This window comes from Hippocampus bargibanti, linkage group LG09, assembly GCF_051943395.1.
Source record: "Hippocampus bargibanti isolate YZ-2025 linkage group LG09, ASM5194339v1, whole genome shotgun sequence".
In the NCBI taxonomy this organism is placed as follows: Eukaryota; Metazoa; Chordata; class Actinopteri; order Syngnathiformes; family Syngnathidae; genus Hippocampus; species Hippocampus bargibanti.
The window spans coordinates 24,099,064-24,116,557 of NC_142742.1; the positions used below are offsets into that span (position 1 = coordinate 24,099,064).

Sequence of the window (17,494 nt, forward strand, 5' to 3'; positions counted from 1 at the left end):
AAGATCCTGTGGGACTTCCAGATACAGACCGACAAGATGGTAATGGCCAACCAACCAGATATCGTGGTCATAGATAAAGGGGAAAGGAAAGCCGTTGTCGTGGATGTAGCGGTCCCGAGTGATGGAAACATCAGAAAGAAGGAACATGAGAAAATCGAGAAATACCAAGGGCTCAGAGAGGAGCTGGAGAGAGCCTGGAAGGTAAAGGTGATAGTCGTGCCTGTGGTGGTCGGAGCACTCGGGGCAGTGACCCCCAAACTCGACGAGTGGTTGCAACAGATCCCGGGAACAACATAGAATATCTCGGTCCAGAAAAGCGCAGTGCTGGGAACAGCACGGATACTGCGCAGAACCCTCAAGCTTCCTGGACCCGAGCTAAAATGGTGGACAGACACCACCCATGGTGGGTGAGACGAGGATTTTATATATATATATATATATATATATATATATATATACACACATACATACAGTGAGACCTCAACTTACAAACTTAATTAGTTCCCAGACAGAGTGTGTAAGGCGAAGAGTGTGTATCTAAAAAAAAAAATTCCTATAGGAAACCATTAAAATGGGAATAATCCGTTCCCGGGTTTCCATCAAATATGCTTTTCAACTAAATAAGCCTTAAAACTACACACAACATACCTTATTCTATGTATAATAAATGTGCTATTGTATTGTAATGAAAGAAATACACTGCATTGTATCATAAAGTCACTTTATTTACATTTGTGATGGTCATTGATGGCTTGATGGAATGGCGTTGGAGGTCGAAGGTCAAAGGGAATTGCTGTTTGGAAAGAGAGGCGCATTACATGAGGACTGTAATTAAAGAAATAAACTGTGCTGTACAATAAAGTTTTATTTACCTTTTTGATGGTCATTGATGGCTTATGGAAGAAGAATCACCTTCCATCAGGACTGTTGGTAACTTAACCTTTGGTGCTGTTCGGTCGTGTGCTTCCGCCGAAGATCACTCCGCCAGCCGTGGTGGGTGTGTATTATGAAAATAGTGCTTATTATAAGGTTTCATTTTCATAAATTTGACGTTTGTAAGACAAAAAGTTTGTAAGTTGAGGTGTTTGTAAGTTGAGGTCTCTATGTATATATATATTGATACCTCGGTTCTTGACCATAATTCGTTCCAGGACCCTGTTCGAAAAGCGATTTGTTCGAACACCGAAACCACCTCTTGACTCCTGTCACTTGCGAGTTGACAGCGGGGGGTGGGGGGTGGGCTGCCTCTCCCGGCCGTTCTCCACCTGCTGTCAATTCTCTAATCACGGACACGGGGCATTTATACGGTTCGCAATCACCTTGCCAATGCCGGATGATTGACTCACCTCGCCACCGTACCTGGTCTCTTCCTTCGATGTGCGAGTGTATCCGGTCCAAGGTACTTTCCCTCCGTCCCATAAATTTATGTCATCTTCCGGGATTGTGTAATTTTGCACCCTCGTGTTGCTTTTTGGCGTAGTAAGCGGGTCGGATCACCCCCTGCCTTCTTACTCGCTATGTTTTCTTTGATTTGTGAATAAACATCCTGCTTGGTTAGTACGTGTCTGCTTTGGGATCCCAAACATTCCACTACGTTCCGACGAGATATATATATATCTGGTGGGTTTCAAACAGTCTTTTAATGAGCTAATCTATCTAGCTGGCTACCTCGCTGGCTATCTATTTGCTATGTATTAGCTAATTAGCTGGCTATCTATTAGTTATATGACTAGATGACTAGCTAGCTGGCTGTCTAGCTGACTATCTAATAGATATCTATTAGCTATCTAGCTTACTATCTATTTGAGTTCCGAATTGAGTGTGCGTGTGGCTGCCGCTGCTCACCCACAGAAAAACTGATCCTTTGACTGTAAAGTGACCTTGAGAGATTTGAAAGGCGCTTATAAATGAAATGTATTCTTATTATTATAAAAATGGACTTTTATTTTTGCAGCAAATCCAAACAAGCTTTCTTCAAAGCCGCCGTTGACCTTTTTGATTGTTTGATCAGACAAAACGAGTTAAATGGCGTCCATTTTTTTGGGAGATCTTAACACTTAAAGCTCGATTGGCGTTTTGTGCAATTAAAAACTCATCGTGAAAAAAAAAATACAAAAACTACGGCGGTGCAACTTGCTTGTGCTCTTTGTATGTTGACCTCACGACTGGCGCGTCCGGTGCAAACGAATCCGACTGAGCGTACGTTCCACACGCTAAGGGTCGACGATTGGAAGCGGCTCGGGAAAGCGTCAAGACGAAGGCACGGAAATTGGACGAGCGTCTGTTGGCGTTTCCCCTCTCGTCTTTTAAATAAGGGGGGCGGGTGAGATGAGGTGAGACGCTCAGTCAATCGGAGGAGGCAGACGAGGTGGCTCGGGAATCTGATTCGGATGCCCCCCAGGTGGCTCCCCTGGTCAGGTATTTCGGGAGACCCCACGCACGACTTTGGACACCCCAGAAAGATGTCGTCACCGAGCTGGCATGGGAACGCCTCAGGATCTGCTGGGAAGAGCTGGAAGAAGTGGCTGGGGAGAGGGAATCTTTCTGGAATCTGGAAAGCGGGCCACTGCCTGAGGACGTCCGAGAAGCGACCGAAGACTGGCGGCGCTTGGACCCCAAGTGGAGGCACCCCCCTAAACAAGTTCCGGCTCGGGGAAGCTAAGCTATCTCCACGCTAACGCCGGAGGTCCAGAACATTCAGGAAGGAGATTTTCCCTTGATAATCCACAACCAAGACGCGCAGTCACACACACAAAGTTGAACATAGAGTGCACCAAAAAGCCCCGAACCGCCTTTTGCTAATGCGTGTTGTGTTCGGCGGCGGCGGCGAAGGGGTGCGGGGTCCGCGACAGAGGCCCCCGCAGACCCTCAGTACTCCCACTCGTCCGTCTTCATGTCCAAATAGTTGAGAATGTTCTGGGCGAACTTGACGGCCTGCTTGCGGGCCACCTTGGCGCCGTCGTCGCCTCGCGGGTCCACGGCGTCCAGCGCCAGCAGCTGCTTGGTCAGCAGCTCCTCCAGAACCACGTAGCACTTGTCGGCCCGCTTGCCGTCGAAGCCCAGCGCCTGCGCTTGCAGCTCAGACAGGCTGGCCAGCGAGGCCCAAACCTGCCGGTGGGCCGGCGCCTCTTCCGGGCCCGGGCGGCGGCGCGCCAGGGCCTCGCGCAGGTCCAGGAAGGTGACCAGGGCCTGCACCTCCACCACGGCCCGGCGCCGGGCCTCCCGGATGCAGGGGTTCTTGGCCGTGTCCACCTGGTCCAGGTGGGTCAGCAGGCCCTGCAGCTCGGCTTTGGGCCGGAAGCCCGGCTCGCCCGGCCCGCGGTGGCGCAGCACCGCCTCGCGCAGGTGCCGCACGTGGGCCCGCACCGCCTCGATCTCGCGGATGGAGTCGTTCTGGGCCAGGTCGTACCTACGCGGGCGGCCCAAAAGCGGCCGTTAGCTTCGATGGCTAACCGCCGTTGCTTTGGGCAAGGTGGTACCTGCGGGTGTCGTCCCCCTCCCCCTCCAGGTCCAGATGTTTGAGGAGGCCGTTGATCTCCTCCACCACCTGCTTGCGGTAGTTCCTGACGGCGGCGTTCCCCGACACGTCCAGGGCGTCCAGCTCCACCTGCATCTCCATCAGGAGCCGCGACAGGTGAGCGCAACTGTCCCGCCCGCTCAGGCCCATCAGCAGCGCCACCAGCTGACTGCGTGCCAGGCTCACCTTGGCCATCACCTGGGTAAGCCCCGCCCCCAGCCCCAAAACAACATTCATGAGAGCAATGGCGAGTATTTGTAGCGCTACGTCTGTAGTGGAGTCCCCGAGAGCCTGTTTTCGACTCACCGCCGTGTCAAAGAGGAGTGGTCTGGGCTTCCGGGGACCGGATCCGGGCCCCCGCCAGGTTATTTTTTTGGGAGTCTGTCGCTATCTATCTAGATAGCTAGCTAACTAGCTAGCTAAGAATTACTAAATACGGTTTTAAGTTCAATAAATGTCATATCTAGCTCACTATCTATTAGCTAAAAGCTAACTAGTTAGCTTTCTATCCATTTCAGTTACTTCCGGGTTGAGTGCTCACCCACAGAAAAACTGATCCTGTGACTGTAAAGTGACCTTGAGAGTGTTGAAAGGCGCTTCGAAACGAAATGTGTTGTAATTACAGTAAAGTCTCGTTATATCGATATTCTCGGGAGTCTGAACAAATATCGCTATAACCAGACTATCGATATATCCGATTCTGCGGCATGTACATTTTCTCCTTGCGTTCATAGAAATAGCATCATAATAAGCAGTACTATCGATATAACCAATATCCATATAACGAGACTTTACTGTATTATTATTATTATTATCTAGCTGGCTGGTTAGCTATTAGCTAGCTTTCTATCTATTTCAGTTACTTCCAGGTTGAGTGAACGCTGGCGCGTATGGCTGCCGCTGCTCACCCACAGAAAAACTGATCCTGTGACTGTAAAGTGACCTTGAGAGTTTTGAAAGGCGCTTAGAAATGAAATGGATTATTATTATTATTATTTAGCTGGCTGGCTTGCTATTAGCTAGCTACATAGCTTTCTAGCTATTTCAGTTACTTAGGCACTTAGAAATGAAATGGATTATTATTATTATTGTTATATATATATATATATATATATTTTTTTTTTCTTCCGTCACCTGGTTGACGCAGTGCACGGCAGCGTGCGTTTCCCCCGAGAGCGGCAGCGAGAGCGTCTGCTGGGGTGTTCGTCCCTCCAGGACGTCCTGGACGGCGCAGAGGCGGGTCAGCGCCCGGTAGCGGGCCTTGCGCAGCGGCACCCGGCCCTCCGTCTTGACCTGGGTGAGCCGCAGCACCAGCCGCTGCAGGGCCTCCACCAGCTCGTCGTCCACGTCGGCGGCGCCGCCCCGCCGCTGGGGGGCCACCACCCGCAGCTCCAGCAGCTGCCGCGCCTCCTCGTTCAGCTCCTCCATGGCCAGGCGGGACGGGTGGCGGGCGTTCTCCTCCAGGTAGCGCAGCAGACCCTCCACCTCCTGCGCCGCCCGCTTGCGGGCCACCTGCAGCTCGGCCCGGCCCTCCGTGTCGACGCGGTCCGCCTCCAGCAGGAGGCGCGTCAGCTCGCGCTCCAGACGCTTGTAGTCGCGGTCATCGGGGAGGCCGCTGAAGGTGCACACCTGCGGGAGGGGGCGGGCACAACCGGAACCCTCATCGATGGGCCCCCGGGAACGCGGCGCTACGTCGCGAGACGCTACCTGAGGGCCCAACGCCGTCACCTCGCGGTGGACTTGGTGGAGTCGCGTCATGGCCGGGTGCTGGGGGGCGTGTCCCGTCGCCATGGGCTCCTCCCCCTCTTGCTGCTGCGGTTGCCCTCCGTGCTCCATCCTCCTGCCACCATCAAAGGGCTTCCCGAAGAGGCTGCGCACACAACCAGGAAGTGACGACAATGGGCTAAGTATGTATGTAAGTAAGTATGGCGATACCTCGGTTTGCGAACCCCTTAGCTTAAGAACTTTTCGGTTTACGAATGTGAAATTTATGCACATTTTACCTTGGTATACGAACTATTCTTCGGGATACACACGGAGCTGCCACAGCGAGTGATGTGTCATTCGCGAACGAGCCCGTTCTCCTAACAAGAAAATGGCAGCCGGCTTGTTTTGGTCCTCTATTAAGACCAAGGCGGGTGGGATCGCCGCGACGCAAACGCCGCGTCGGGCTCCGAAGACTGGCGGCGCTTGGACCCCAAGTGGAGGCACCCCCCCTAAACAAGTTCCGGCTCGGGGAAGCTAAGCTATCTCCACGCTAACGCCGGAGGTCCAGAACATTCAGGAAGGAGATTTTCCCTTGATAATCCACAACCAAGACGCGCAGTCACACACACAAAGTTGAACATAGAGTGCACCAAAAAGCCCCGAACCGCCTTTTGCTAATGCGTGTTGTGTTCGGCGGCGGCGGCGAAGGGGTGCGGGGTCCGCGACAGAGGCCCCCGCAGACCCTCAGTACTCCCACTCGTCCGTCTTCATGTCCAAATAGTTGAGAATGTTCTGGGCGAACTTGACGGCCTGCTTGCGGGCCACCTTGGCGCCGTCGTCGCCTCGCGGGTCCACGGCGTCCAGCGCCAGCAGCTGCTTGGTCAGCAGCTCCTCCAGAACCACGTAGCACTTGTCGGCCCGCTTGCCGTCGAAGCCCAGCGCCTGCGCCTGCAGCTCCGACAGGCTGGCCAGCGAGGCCCAAACCTGCCGGTGGGCCGGCGCCTCTTCCGGGCCCGGGCGGCGGCGCGCCAGGGCCTCGCGCAGGTCCAGGAAGGTGACCAGGGCCTGCACCTCCACCACGGCCCGGCGCCGGGCCTCCCGGATGCAGGGGTTCTTGGCCGTGTCCACCTGGTCCAGGTGGGTCAGCAGGCCCTGCAGCTCGGCTTTGGGCCGGAAGCCCGGCTCGCCCGGCCCGCGGTGGCGCAGCACCGCCTCGCGCAGGTGCCGCACGTGGGCCCGCACCGCCTCGATCTCGCGGATGGAGTCGTTCTGGGCCAGGTCGTACCTACGCGGGCGGCCCAAAAGCGGCCGTTAGCTTCGATGGCTAACCGCCGTTGCTTTGGGCAAGGTGGTACCTGCGGGTGTCGTCCCCCTCCCCCTCCAGGTCCAGATGTTTGAGGAGGCCGTTGATCTCCTCCACCGCCTGCTTGCGGTAGTTCCTGACGGCGGCGTTCCCCGACACGTCCAGGGCGTCCAGCTCCACCTGCATCTCCATCAGGAGCCGCGACAGGTGAGCGCAACTGTCCCGCCCGCTCAGGCCCATCAGCAGCGCCACCAGCTGACTGCGCGCCAGGCTCACCTTGGCCATCACCTGGGTAAGCCCCGCCCCCAGCCCCAAAACAACATTCATGAGAGCAATGGCCTGTTTTCGACTCACCGCTGTGTCAAAGAGGATTGGTCTGGGCTTCCGGGGACCGGATCCGGGCCCCGCCGGGTTATTTTTTTGGGAGTCTGTCGCTATCTATCTAGATAGCTAGCCAACTAGCTAGCTAAGAATTACTAAATAAGGTTTTAAGTTCAATAAATGTCATATCTAGCTCACTATCTATTAGCTAAAAGCTAACTAGTTAGCTTTCTATCTATTTCAGTTACTTCCGGGTTGAGTGCTCACCCACAGAAAAACTGATCCTGTGACTGTAAAGTGACCTTGAGAGTTTTGAAAGGCGCTTCGAAACTAAATGTGTTGTAATTACAGTAAAGTGTCGTTATATCGATATTCTCGGGAGTCGGAAAAAATATCGCTATAACCAGACTATTGATATATCCGATTCTGCGGCATGTACATTTTCTCCGTGCGTGCATAGAAATAGTATCGTAATAAGCAGTACTATCGATATAACCAATATCCATATAACGAGACTTTACTGTATTATTATTATTATTATTATCTAGCTGGCTGGTTAGCTATTAGCTAGCTAGCTAGTTAGCTTTCTATCTATTTCAGTTACTTCCAGGTTGAGTGAACGCTGGCGCGTATGGCTGCCGCTGCTCACCCACAGAAAAACTGATCCTGTGACTGTAAAGTGACCTTGAGAGTTTTGAAAGGCGCTTAGAAATGAAATGGATTATTATTATTATTATTTAGCTGGCTGGCTAGCTATTAGCTAGCTACATAGCTTTCTAGCTATTTCAGTTACTTAGGCACTTAGAAATGAAATGGATTATTATTATTATTGTTATATATATATATATATATATATATATTTTTTTTTTTCTTCCGTCACCTGGTTGACGCAGTGCACGGCAGCGTGCGTTTCCCCCGAGAGCGGCAGCGAGAGCGTCTGCTGGGGTGTTCGTCCCTCCAGGACGTCCTGGACGGCGCAGAGGCGGGTCAGCGCCCGGTAGCGGGCCTTGCGCAGCGGCACCCGGCCCTCCGTCTTGACCTGGGTGAGCCGCAGCACCAGCCGCTGCAGGGCCTCCACCAGCTCGTCGTCCACGTCGGCGGCGCCGCCCCGCCGCTGGGGGGCCACCACCCGCAGCTCCAGCAGCTGCCGCGCCTCCTCGTTCAGCTCCTCCATGGCCAGGCGGGACGGGTGGCGGGCGTTCTCCTCCAGGTAGCGCAGCAGACCCTCCACCTCCTGCGCCGCCCGCTTGCGGGCCACCTGCAGCTCGGCCCGGCCCTCCGTGTCGACGCGGTCCGCCTCCAGCAGGAGGCGCGTCAGCTCGCGCTCCAGACGCTTGTAGTCGCGGTCATCGGGGAGGCCGCTGAAGGTGCACACCTGCGGGAGGGGGCGGGCACAACCGGAACCCTCATCGATGGGCCCCCGGGAACGCGGCGCTACGTCGCGAGACGCTACCTGAGGGCCCAACGCCGTCACCTCGCGGTGGACTTGGTGGAGTCGCGTCATGGCCGGGTGCTGGGGGGCGTGTCCCGTCGCCATGGGATCCTCCCCCTCTTGCTGCTGCGGTTGCCCTCCGTGCTCCATCCTCCTGCCACCATCAAAGGGCTTCCCGAAGAGGCTGCGCACACAACCAGGAAGTGACGACAATGGGCTAAGTATGTATGTAAGTAAGTACGGCGATACCTCGGTTTGCGAACCCCTTAGCTTAAGAACTTTTCGGTTTACGAATGTGAAATTTATGCACATTTTACCTTGGTATACGAACTATTCTTCGGGATACACACGGAGCTGCCACAGCGAGTGATGTGTCATTCGCGAACGAGCCCGTTCTCCTAACAAGAAAATGGCAGCCGGCTTGTTTTGGTCCTCTATTAAGACCAAGGCGGGTGGGATCGCCGCGTCGGGCTCACGGTCGGCACCGCCGCCTATTCGAGACAGGTGACCTCTTCTGGCTTCTCCCTTAGCAGGGAGAGCGATTTTTGGACAGCTGGCATGCGTTGGAAGCCGTGCGTATTTGGGTCAGCAGAAAACGTGTGCGCCGACACAGTAATAAAGATCGATAATATAAAATGATTAAAATGACACTAAAAGTTATAAGATTTATAAATGAACTGTCAACATTTTGGTATATAATAGTACTCAACAGAAACGGATTGACATCATATACCGTCTTGTCGTAAAGGAGATGCCAGCCTGTTGTCATTTGTTAGGATCACGTGATCATCGCGTCAGCCATTTTGAATGCTTATCGATTGACTTACGACCGTTTTGTCGGAACAGAACCCGGTCGTAACTCGGATGTTACCTGTACATTGTATTTATAATCGCCTTTCAAAACTTTCTTGGACATAGCTAATAGCTAGCTATCCAGATAGCTATATAGCTAATAAATAGATAAGTAGCTAGACAGCTAAAAGATAGCAAATAGCTAGATAAATAAAAAGAAGTGAAGACTTTTGGCAGCCAAAATGGTGTCGCTTGAAACGAGGTCGCCTATGCGTCATCGAGCAAGATGGAGGCAAGCGGTCACGCTTTTTTGTCCATTTCTCATTTGTCAAAATATGTTGGAACGATATTGACGAATTTTTAGGAAGCTATTTTTTTGTTTTGGAATCAAAATGGCGTCCTCTTCCATGGCTCATTTTTGCATGATGATGTTGGTACGTTTGATAAAATAAAAGTAATACATAGCCAATTGGTAGTCGGATAGATAGATATCGAGCTAGATAGCCAGCCAGCCAGGTAGCCGGATAATTAACAGATAGCTAATTGATAGCAATTACAGGAGATAGCAAGATAGGTAGCTAGCCAGATAGTCAGCCTGTCAGGTAGCCATATAACTAACAGATAGCTAATTGATAGCAAATATAGTAGACAGCAAGCTAGGTAGCTAGACAGATAGATAGATTGATAGATATTCCGCCAGCCAGGTAGCCAGATAACAGATAGCTAATTGATAACAAATACAGTAGATAGCTAGTCAGATAGCTAGCTAGATAGCCAGACATCTACCAGATATATAGATCCACATTCAAACAAAATCTTCTTCCTCCCCAGCCGACATCGCCCTTGCAGTAAAACTATTCGCGGATTGGCGCATTGTGTCATCCCGGCAGAACACACAAAAAAGGGAGGTGCACGTGTCAACCTGCACAACACGCACACACATCATACACGCACACACTGACCGTCATGACAGCTCTCACCTCTTCAACACTCCGAACACGTTGGCGCACATGTTTTAACTGGAATGGCGTCCCATTCACTGATGTTGAATGAGAGAAAATGCAGAATTTAGGGGTGAGGGTTGGATCCTTCGAAGGGAGCCACCCAGATGTGCTCAGCGACAGCAGCAACACCGCGCAGCTGTGGCCCCGCCTACAAACTGACACTACCTCGTCTTCAAACGTCACCGACAGGCATCGAAAGCAAATGGCAGATATTAACCGCCTCCCCTCCCCAAAAAAATAACTTTAACTCAATTTCTATAACGTGTGCCCGTGGAAGACATTTCTATTTTTTCCTCGCGTGGCGTTCGATTACCCGACTGCCGCGCTACGCTAAGTAAGGGGGGGTTAATGTTCACGTTCTCACCTGCATAGCCAGCGTACAGCCATGAGAAGTGCGGCGACAAACAACGCAACTCCTTCCTCGGCTTCTTCCAGCACAGCGAACAACGAACATTAGCTTAGCCGAACTAGCTTCCTTGCGTCACTTTGCCTTGGCCCCGCCCACAGCGAACGCGGAGTTTTGTGTACGTCCCTTAAATGTTGGGAGTCGCCCCGTTTTATTCCACTTGTGAAACAAGTTGGACGCCCGTCTGTTAGTTGTTTGTCTCCGAGACGGTTACTACGTTTCGATTTGGTGTCGACGTCTGCTTTGTGTGTAGGTTTTTGTTTGGCCGACATCAAGCGACGCTTCATTTTTAACCATGACGCACAGCAAAGGCGGGGACCAAAAGAAAAGCGGTTTCGATGGTCGTGTCACCGCGAGAAACGTTGGAGGGAAAACTATAATAAAAACAATTAAAAACGAAAATAACCCGACGCAAATATAGAAACTGACCATGTGCGATTCATAAATACGTTCTGAATGTTCAAGACGAGACAAGTGGGTGCACCGCGCCGGGTTATCAACAGGCGGAGTCGCTATTCAATTCAAGCGCTCCTTCTCTGTTGATTATCACGTGTCCGGAAGTCCAACGTCTCTGCGGCGGAAGGACGCCGGCGGTGTCAATTGTGGATGCCCAGCCTCGTTTAAATTAAGGCTGGCCAAGTATTTATTTATTTGTCCGTTTATCGGCGTTACCATGTCTGTTCGAGTCGCCGCGAAGTGTTTGACGTGGCGCCGCTGGAGTTGTTTACGACGTCAAAGTGACATGGCGGCCGCCGGCAGGCGAGGATGCAGCAATATAGCAACAAAACACCAAGATAAATTAGCAAAGGTTTGTATTTATAAAGACGTGCAATTTGCCATATCTGAACTGGAACCTCTGCTGATCAAACATTTTCTAACGTTCAAGTGAAGGTAGCTCTACCAGAGAAAATGGAAGTCATCTTCTGCGTTGCCGTTTTCGTTTTTAATCTTCCTATTGAATGCCTGTCGTACACTGCCCCCTGGTGGCCAAGTCATGCGTACCAGGTGGAGCAGCACAATGCCATTGGATTGATCACGACATACCAACGACAGTGATACCTCAGTTTACGAACACTTTAGCTCACGAACTATTCGCCTTCTTCTTCTTTTCCTTTCGGCTTTTCCCCTCAGGGGTCGCCACAGCGAATCAATATCCTCCATCTATCCCGGTTTTGTGCATCCTCTTCTCTCACACCAGCTACCTTCATGTCCTCTTTAACCACATCCATAAATCTCCTCAGTTCAAGGGTCAGCATCCTTCTCCCGATATAGTCACTCTCTTTCCTCTGGACATGTCCAAACCATCTCAGTCTGACTTTCTCTCCAAAGCCTCTAATATGAGTTGTCCCTCTAATGTACTCATTCCTGATCCTATCCAACCTGGTCACTCCCAAAGAAAACCTCAACATCTTCAGCTCTGCTTCCTGTCTTTTCTTCAGTGGCACTGTCTCCAGTCCAAACATCATGGCTGGTCTCACCACGATTTTATACACTTTTCCTTTCATCCTAGCTGAAAGCCTTCTATCACACATCACACCTGACATTTTTCTCCAGCCTGCCTGGACTCGCTTCTTCACCTCTTTTCCACACTCTCCATTGCTCTGGACAGTTGACCCCAAGTACTTAAAATCCTCCACCTTCTTTATCTCTTCTCCCTGTAGCATCACTCTTGCACTTGGATCCCTCTCATTCACACACATATATTCCGTCTTGCTGCGACTGATCTTCATTCCTCTCCTTTCCGGGGCATATCTCCACATCTCTAGTTTCTCCGCCACCTGTTCTCGCTACAGATCACAATGTCATCTGCAAACATCATGGTCCAAGGAGATTCTTGTCTAACATCGTCTGTCAGCCTGTCCATCACCATAGCAAACAAGAAGGGGCTCAGAGCTGACCCCTGGTGGAGTCCCACCTCCACCTTGAATTCCTCAGTCACACCGACAGCACACCTCACAACTGTCTTACAGTCATGATACATGTCTTGCACATCTCTAACATACTTTTCTGTCACTCCAGACTTCCTCATGCAATGCCACAGCTCTTCTCTGGGCACCCTGTCATACGCTTTCTCCAGATCTACAAAGACACAATGCAATTCCTTCTGACCTTCTCTGTACTTCTCGATCAGCATTCTTCAAGCAAACAAGGTCAATAAAACAACTTTATTATACTGTAGTTTATTTTATTTATTATACATGAAATAATAATAATAATACCGGTAATACATTTCATTTATAAGCGCCTTTCAAAACTCTCAAGGTCACTTTACAGGTATATTACAGGTATATAAATAGGTACATTTTGTGTAGTTTTAAAGGACAACCGACGTCCCTTTTTTGTTTCTTAACTGACATCAGAAAAACTTTGTATAGCATCTAAAATACCCAAAACACGCAGGCTGATATTTTAGTAAAATGCAAAACACCAATAAAAATGACTTAGTGTCCCAAAACTACTTCAAAATGAGCTCAGAAATGGCGAGTTTCAGAAGGTCCCGCCCCTTTTGTTCTTGACGTCACGCCAGGAAGTCTTGCCTTGCTCTCCAATCAAAACAATGGCTTCAGATTGGGAGAAGATGCTTTCTTGTTAATCATCCAGTTATGAATATGATTCAAATAGTTCTGAAGAGGAAAGCATACATGTTTGCAATCGATTAAAGAATGTATTCCGTGTCATTTTGAGGGGGGAAATGTAGCACCGAAAAGGGGCAGAAGAGGGCGACAAAGCTCCATGGAAAACTCTGTGGAAATGGGCTGATTAATTCAATTTTTGTCAGTGAATATCAAATAGATGCTCGGTGACGCACACAAGGATTTACCATCGCGTTATTTATGTTTTCCTTCTAATTTCGCCATCAACACGAAGTTTTCAGACCAAACAAAGTATTGCAAAATGCATTGAGGTGATGCAAGGTATGTCCTTTCTCGCTGATGGGGCGTTCCTTCAGTGACGTCACGTACGGACTCGTCACCAACTCAAAAACAAGACTTCCGGAATATTCAGTGCGTATGTTACACCGAGACAACTCTTTGACTTTTGCTGACAAAAATTCTAAGCTGAAAAATAAACCCATTTCCAACGGAGCTCTGGCGCCATCTTCTGCATTTTCTGTGACGCTACACATCAGTCTTGATCCCTCAAAATGACCCGTAAGACCTTCTTGAATCGATTGCAAACATTTATACTTTCTTCTTCAGAACTATTTGAATCATATTCATAACTGGATGAGTCACAAGAAAGCATCTTCTCCCAATCTGAAGCCATTGTTTTGATTCTTGAGCAAGGCAAGACGTCTTGGCGTGATGTCACGAACAAGGGGGCGGGACTTTCTGAAACTGGCCATTTCCGGTTTCAAATTGAAGTCGTTTTTAGACACTTAAAGTCATTTTTATTGGTGTTTTGCACTTGACTAAAAACATCAGCCTGGGTGTTTTTTCTGATGTCAGTTAGGAAACAAAAAAGTGATGTCGGTTGTCCTTTTAAGGCTTATTTAGTAGGAAACTGTGTGTTATGGGGACCTCGGCTTGGATTATTCTCATTTTAATGGTTTCCTATGGGAAATTAATATTTGGAAGACACACTTTTTGCCTTGCACACACTTTCTGGGAACCAATTAAGTTCGTAAGCTGAGGTAACACTGTATTTTATTTGGTTAACTGGTTTTGAGTCTCTGGTTGTCTGGTTGCGCACAGAGGTCCAAGTTCCCGCCGACACCGAGTGCAACACACGACTGGATCGGACCACCCAACCCCCTCTCCAACATGCGACCCGTCGTCTACCGGGTGCCCTCGAAAGAATCGGAACTGGAGAGACACCTAAGAAACATGCGGCAGGAAACCGAGGACTGGAACCACCAATTCTGGACCCAACAGAACCTCACTTTTGGAAAGGTCTTCTGAAATTAGTCACATTAACTAAAATATGTTTGCTTTTGTTTTTTTAGTTGCCTCATAGGGTAGTTGCCTTAGTTGCTTGTGAAAAGTGAAATGGTGAGAAAATGGATAGAAAACACAGTGAAATTTGGACTCGTTTCAACTTTATTGATAGTTCAAAGGCAGAGTGTAGACTGCAAGGCTAAAATATCCCATCAATCGGGCTCCACAAATAACTGTATAATTTAAAGAGAACCTATTAGCAAGGGAACCAGCTGCGAATGAAGTTTCTAGTGTGTCTGCCTGCATCTGTTGCTGTTGCAATCACAACTTTTAAGATGTACAACCCACAGCTCCTTGAGACACTTTATGAAAAAAACTATTCATTCCATCAACGACCATCACAAAGGTAAATAAACTGATTTTATTATACGGTACTGTTTATTTCTTTAATTACAATGGGAACATTAATGTTTGGAATACGGCTTACGAACTTAATTGGTTCCCAGACAGAGTGTGTAAGGCGAAGGGTGTGTATCCCAAAAAAAAAAATTCCAAAGGAAACCATTAAAATGAGAATAATCCGTTCCCAACTCCCAATAAAACATATTTTTTCTACTTTCTAATTTTCTAAGCCTTATAAGCCTTTTCAAAACCGGGATAGATGGAGGACATTGATTCGCTGTAGCGACCCCTGAGGGGGAAAAGCCAAAAGGAAAAGAAGAAGAAAACTACACAAAATATATTATTATATATATATATATATATATATATATATGTATATATTATTTTATGTACAACAAATGTCCTATGGCAGGGGTGTCAAAGTCATTTTTTGCCGCGGGCCACATTGTAGTTATGGTCTCCTCTCGAGGGCCGTTATGAATTTGGGGAACCCATTAGAATGTTTAAATCCCTTCAAATATTACATATAGAGCACACAGCAAATTAATGAATAACTCGTTTTCAAATCTGAAGTCAAGAATAATGACTTTTATTGTGGTTGACATCCAAAAATATGACATTTTGGCTCAGATTTTAGCAATCGTCATGGAATTTAACAAGTTTGATTTGCTTTCGCGGGCCGAAAAAAATGAGGTGGCGGGCCGGATTTGGCCCGCGGGCCTTGACTTTGACACCTGTGTACTATGGTATTATAATTAAATATGCTGTACTATATAATCAAGTCTTTTTATTTACCTTTGTGATGGTCGTTGATGGCTTCATGGAATGGAGTGGCCGGTTTCATCAGCATTTAACACTTGATGAGGAACGTAGCCTTCTTCTTTCACCATCTTGAGGAATGATCCCTTCTTTGTAGGTGCTTTCCTTGCGATAATTTTACCTAGTTCCTCATCAATTATCTTCTGTTTAGCCTCAGTTGATTTGTGTTTTTTTTTGTGTCTAGATGGCTTGTGCGGGTTATTTGTGGTGCCTGATTGATGGGATATTTTAACCTTGCAGTCTACACTCTGCCTTTAAACTATCAAAGTTAAAACGAGTCCAAATTTCACTCTTTTGTATCCATTTTCTCACTCTCTCTCTGTGTGTCGTCTGCCAGTCTCTTTAATGTTTAAACCTCCCCCCTCACTGCTGCGTTCTTGACCAATCACGTGGCTTTAACCGAAGACTGGCGGCGGCTGGTAATAGAGGACAAAAAAAGTTGGCTGCCATTTCCTTGTTAGAACGGACTCGTTCGCTAACGACACATCACTCATTGTGACGCTCTGTGTGTATCCTGAAAAATAGTTCGTATGCCAAGGTAAAATTTTCACAAATTTAACGTTCGTAAACCGAAAAGTTCATAAGCCAAAAGGTTCGTAAACCGAGGTATCACTGTACACACTTTTCGCCTTACACGCTTTCCGGGAACCAATTAAGTTTGTACGCCAAGGTATCAAAAATGCTGATCAAACCCCTTTTGTGTTTTGTGCAGGAAAAAGACGCCTTTATTGTCTCGAGGCTGAAAGCAAAAGGCTTGACCGAGCGAGACCAGCAAGGTTGTTTTAATCTTCAGACGACAATTAAAAAAAAAAAAAACTCCAATTGATGACATGAATTAATTACTGAATTAAACTCGACTGTTTACAGGCCGCCGCCGCGCTCTGACCAGCGAGGAAATGTCCATTTTCTACAAGGACTTCTTGGACAAAAACCGCCAGCGCCACGCCAATTACAACAAGTCCGTTGTTTGTCGCACACACTCGCAAGTTTGCAATGTTTGGAATCATGGCGACTTTTTTGCGTATCCTTGCAGGGAGTGGTACCGACGCAACTTGTCAATCACCTTCCTCATGGCCCGCGTTGCATTGCGCAATCTGTGGAGGGGGGGTCTGTCGGACTAAACGCCGCCATTGATCGGACGCCTGTCAATCATCTGCCGGAAAGTCACTCGTTTGGGGACAAACGGCGACGACTTCATGCGCATCATGAAACGTGGTTGCTTTTAAATAAAGCAAAGTCGTCGTCCCCCATAAAAAGGGCCAGTGAATGTTTGAAGTTATGATGCATAATCTGAACAACACATCATCATAATAATAATAATAATAATAATACATTTCATTTCTCAGCCCCTTTCAAAACCCATAAGGTCACTTTACAGTCACAGGATCAGTTTTTCTGTGGGTGAGCAGCGGCAGCCACACGCGCCAGCGTTCACTCAACCCGGAAGTAACTAAAAAAGACAGAAACCTAGCTAGCTCGCTAATAGATAGCGAATACATAGCTAGCTAATATGTTTCCTGACTGAAATAGCTGGCTAGCTAGCTATATAGCTAGAGCCAGCTAGAAAGATGGCTAATAGCTAGCTAGATACAGAGCTAATAGCTAGCTAGATTGTTATAGTTTTGACTTTTTCAACATACTGACTTTGTTATTTCATCTTGGATTGTATGAATGACTCTGTGTCTTTGTGTTGTCATATTCGTTATTTCGTCGTTTTTTTACTTTATGTAACTTCCGGGTTGAGTGAACGCTGGCACCTGTGGCTGCCGCTGCTCACCCACAGAAAAATTATCCTGTGACTGTAAATAATAAGTGTCCTCGAGAGTTTTGAAATGTGCTTATAAATGAAATGTATGATTATTATCTTTTTTTTTTTCACTAATTCACTACCAGATGTGCAAAAATGTGTCCAA

General features: G+C 48.5%; 3 protein-coding genes across 5 annotated transcripts in view; 1 reads left to right on the forward strand and 2 right to left on the reverse strand.

Moving 5' to 3' along the window:
• Window positions 1-612: 612 nt before the first annotated feature.
• Window positions 613-10,508, reverse strand: LOC148894069 (BAG family molecular chaperone regulator 5-like). 2 transcript variants are annotated; one of them, XM_089005276.1, is made up of 5 exons: window positions 10,441-10,508; window positions 5,225-5,387; window positions 4,652-5,146; window positions 3,480-3,715; window positions 613-3,409 (listed from the first exon to the last, which is right to left on the reverse strand). In XM_089005276.1, exons 1-5 carry the CDS (start codon window positions 10,461-10,463, stop codon window positions 2,869-2,871), a joined length of 1,458 nt encoding a protein of 485 aa, XP_088861402.1. In that variant the 5' UTR covers window positions 10,464-10,508; the 3' UTR covers window positions 613-2,868. The 2 variants fall into 2 exon arrangements, with proteins under 2 accessions (XP_088861402.1, XP_088861403.1); XM_089005277.1 differs by lacking the exon at window positions 10,441-10,508 and adding an exon at window positions 5,521-5,544.
• LOC148894070 (BAG family molecular chaperone regulator 5-like) lies at window positions 5,748-10,584 on the reverse strand. Of its 2 annotated transcripts, none has more exons than XM_089005274.1 (5): window positions 10,053-10,099; window positions 8,302-8,464; window positions 7,729-8,223; window positions 6,580-6,815; window positions 5,748-6,509 (listed from the first exon to the last, which is right to left on the reverse strand). In XM_089005274.1, the coding sequence occupies exons 1-5, from the start codon at window positions 10,082-10,084 to the stop codon at window positions 5,969-5,971; spliced, it is 1,467 nt and encodes a 488-aa protein (XP_088861400.1). In that variant the 5' UTR covers window positions 10,085-10,099; the 3' UTR covers window positions 5,748-5,968. The 2 variants fall into 2 exon arrangements, with proteins under 2 accessions (XP_088861400.1, XP_088861401.1); XM_089005275.1 differs by lacking the exon at window positions 10,053-10,099 and adding an exon at window positions 10,441-10,584 and having other exon boundaries at window positions 5,750-6,509.
• A 465-nt stretch (window positions 10,585-11,049) lies between these two features.
• LOC148894071 (kinesin light chain 1-like) overlaps window positions 11,050-17,494 on the forward strand; it is a 35,053-nt gene continuing 28,608 nt past the window's right edge. The window contains exons 1-4 of the mRNA XM_089005273.1: window positions 11,050-11,290; window positions 14,178-14,375; window positions 16,294-16,357; window positions 16,449-16,539. Of these exons, the coding sequence (XP_088861399.1) occupies window positions 11,156-11,290; window positions 14,178-14,375; window positions 16,294-16,357; window positions 16,449-16,539 (488 nt within the window). The 5' untranslated portion in view covers window positions 11,050-11,155. The remainder of the gene's footprint in view (window positions 11,291-14,177; window positions 14,376-16,293; window positions 16,358-16,448; window positions 16,540-17,494) is intronic.

Bases quoted from the DNA above. Each gene is read 5' to 3' on its own strand.
- LOC148894070 (XM_089005274.1), bottom strand. From the start codon at position 10,084: ATGTGCGCCAACGTGTTCGGAGTGTTGAAGAG. The intron at 8,465-10,052 runs GTGAGAGCTGTC...TTGTGTGCGCAG, and splicing joins GTGTTCGGAGTGTTGAAGAG to CCTCTTCGGGAAGCCCTTTG. The intron at 6,510-6,579 runs GTACCACCTTGC...CCGCCCGCGTAG, and splicing joins GAGGGGGACGACACCCGCAG to GTACGACCTGGCCCAGAACG.
- LOC148894069 (XM_089005276.1), bottom strand. From the start codon at position 10,463: ATGGCTGTACGCTGGCTATGCAG. The intron at 5,388-10,440 runs GTGAGAACGTGA...TTGTGTGCGCAG, and splicing joins GCTGTACGCTGGCTATGCAG to CCTCTTCGGGAAGCCCTTTG. The intron at 3,410-3,479 runs GTACCACCTTGC...CCGCCCGCGTAG, and splicing joins GAGGGGGACGACACCCGCAG to GTACGACCTGGCCCAGAACG.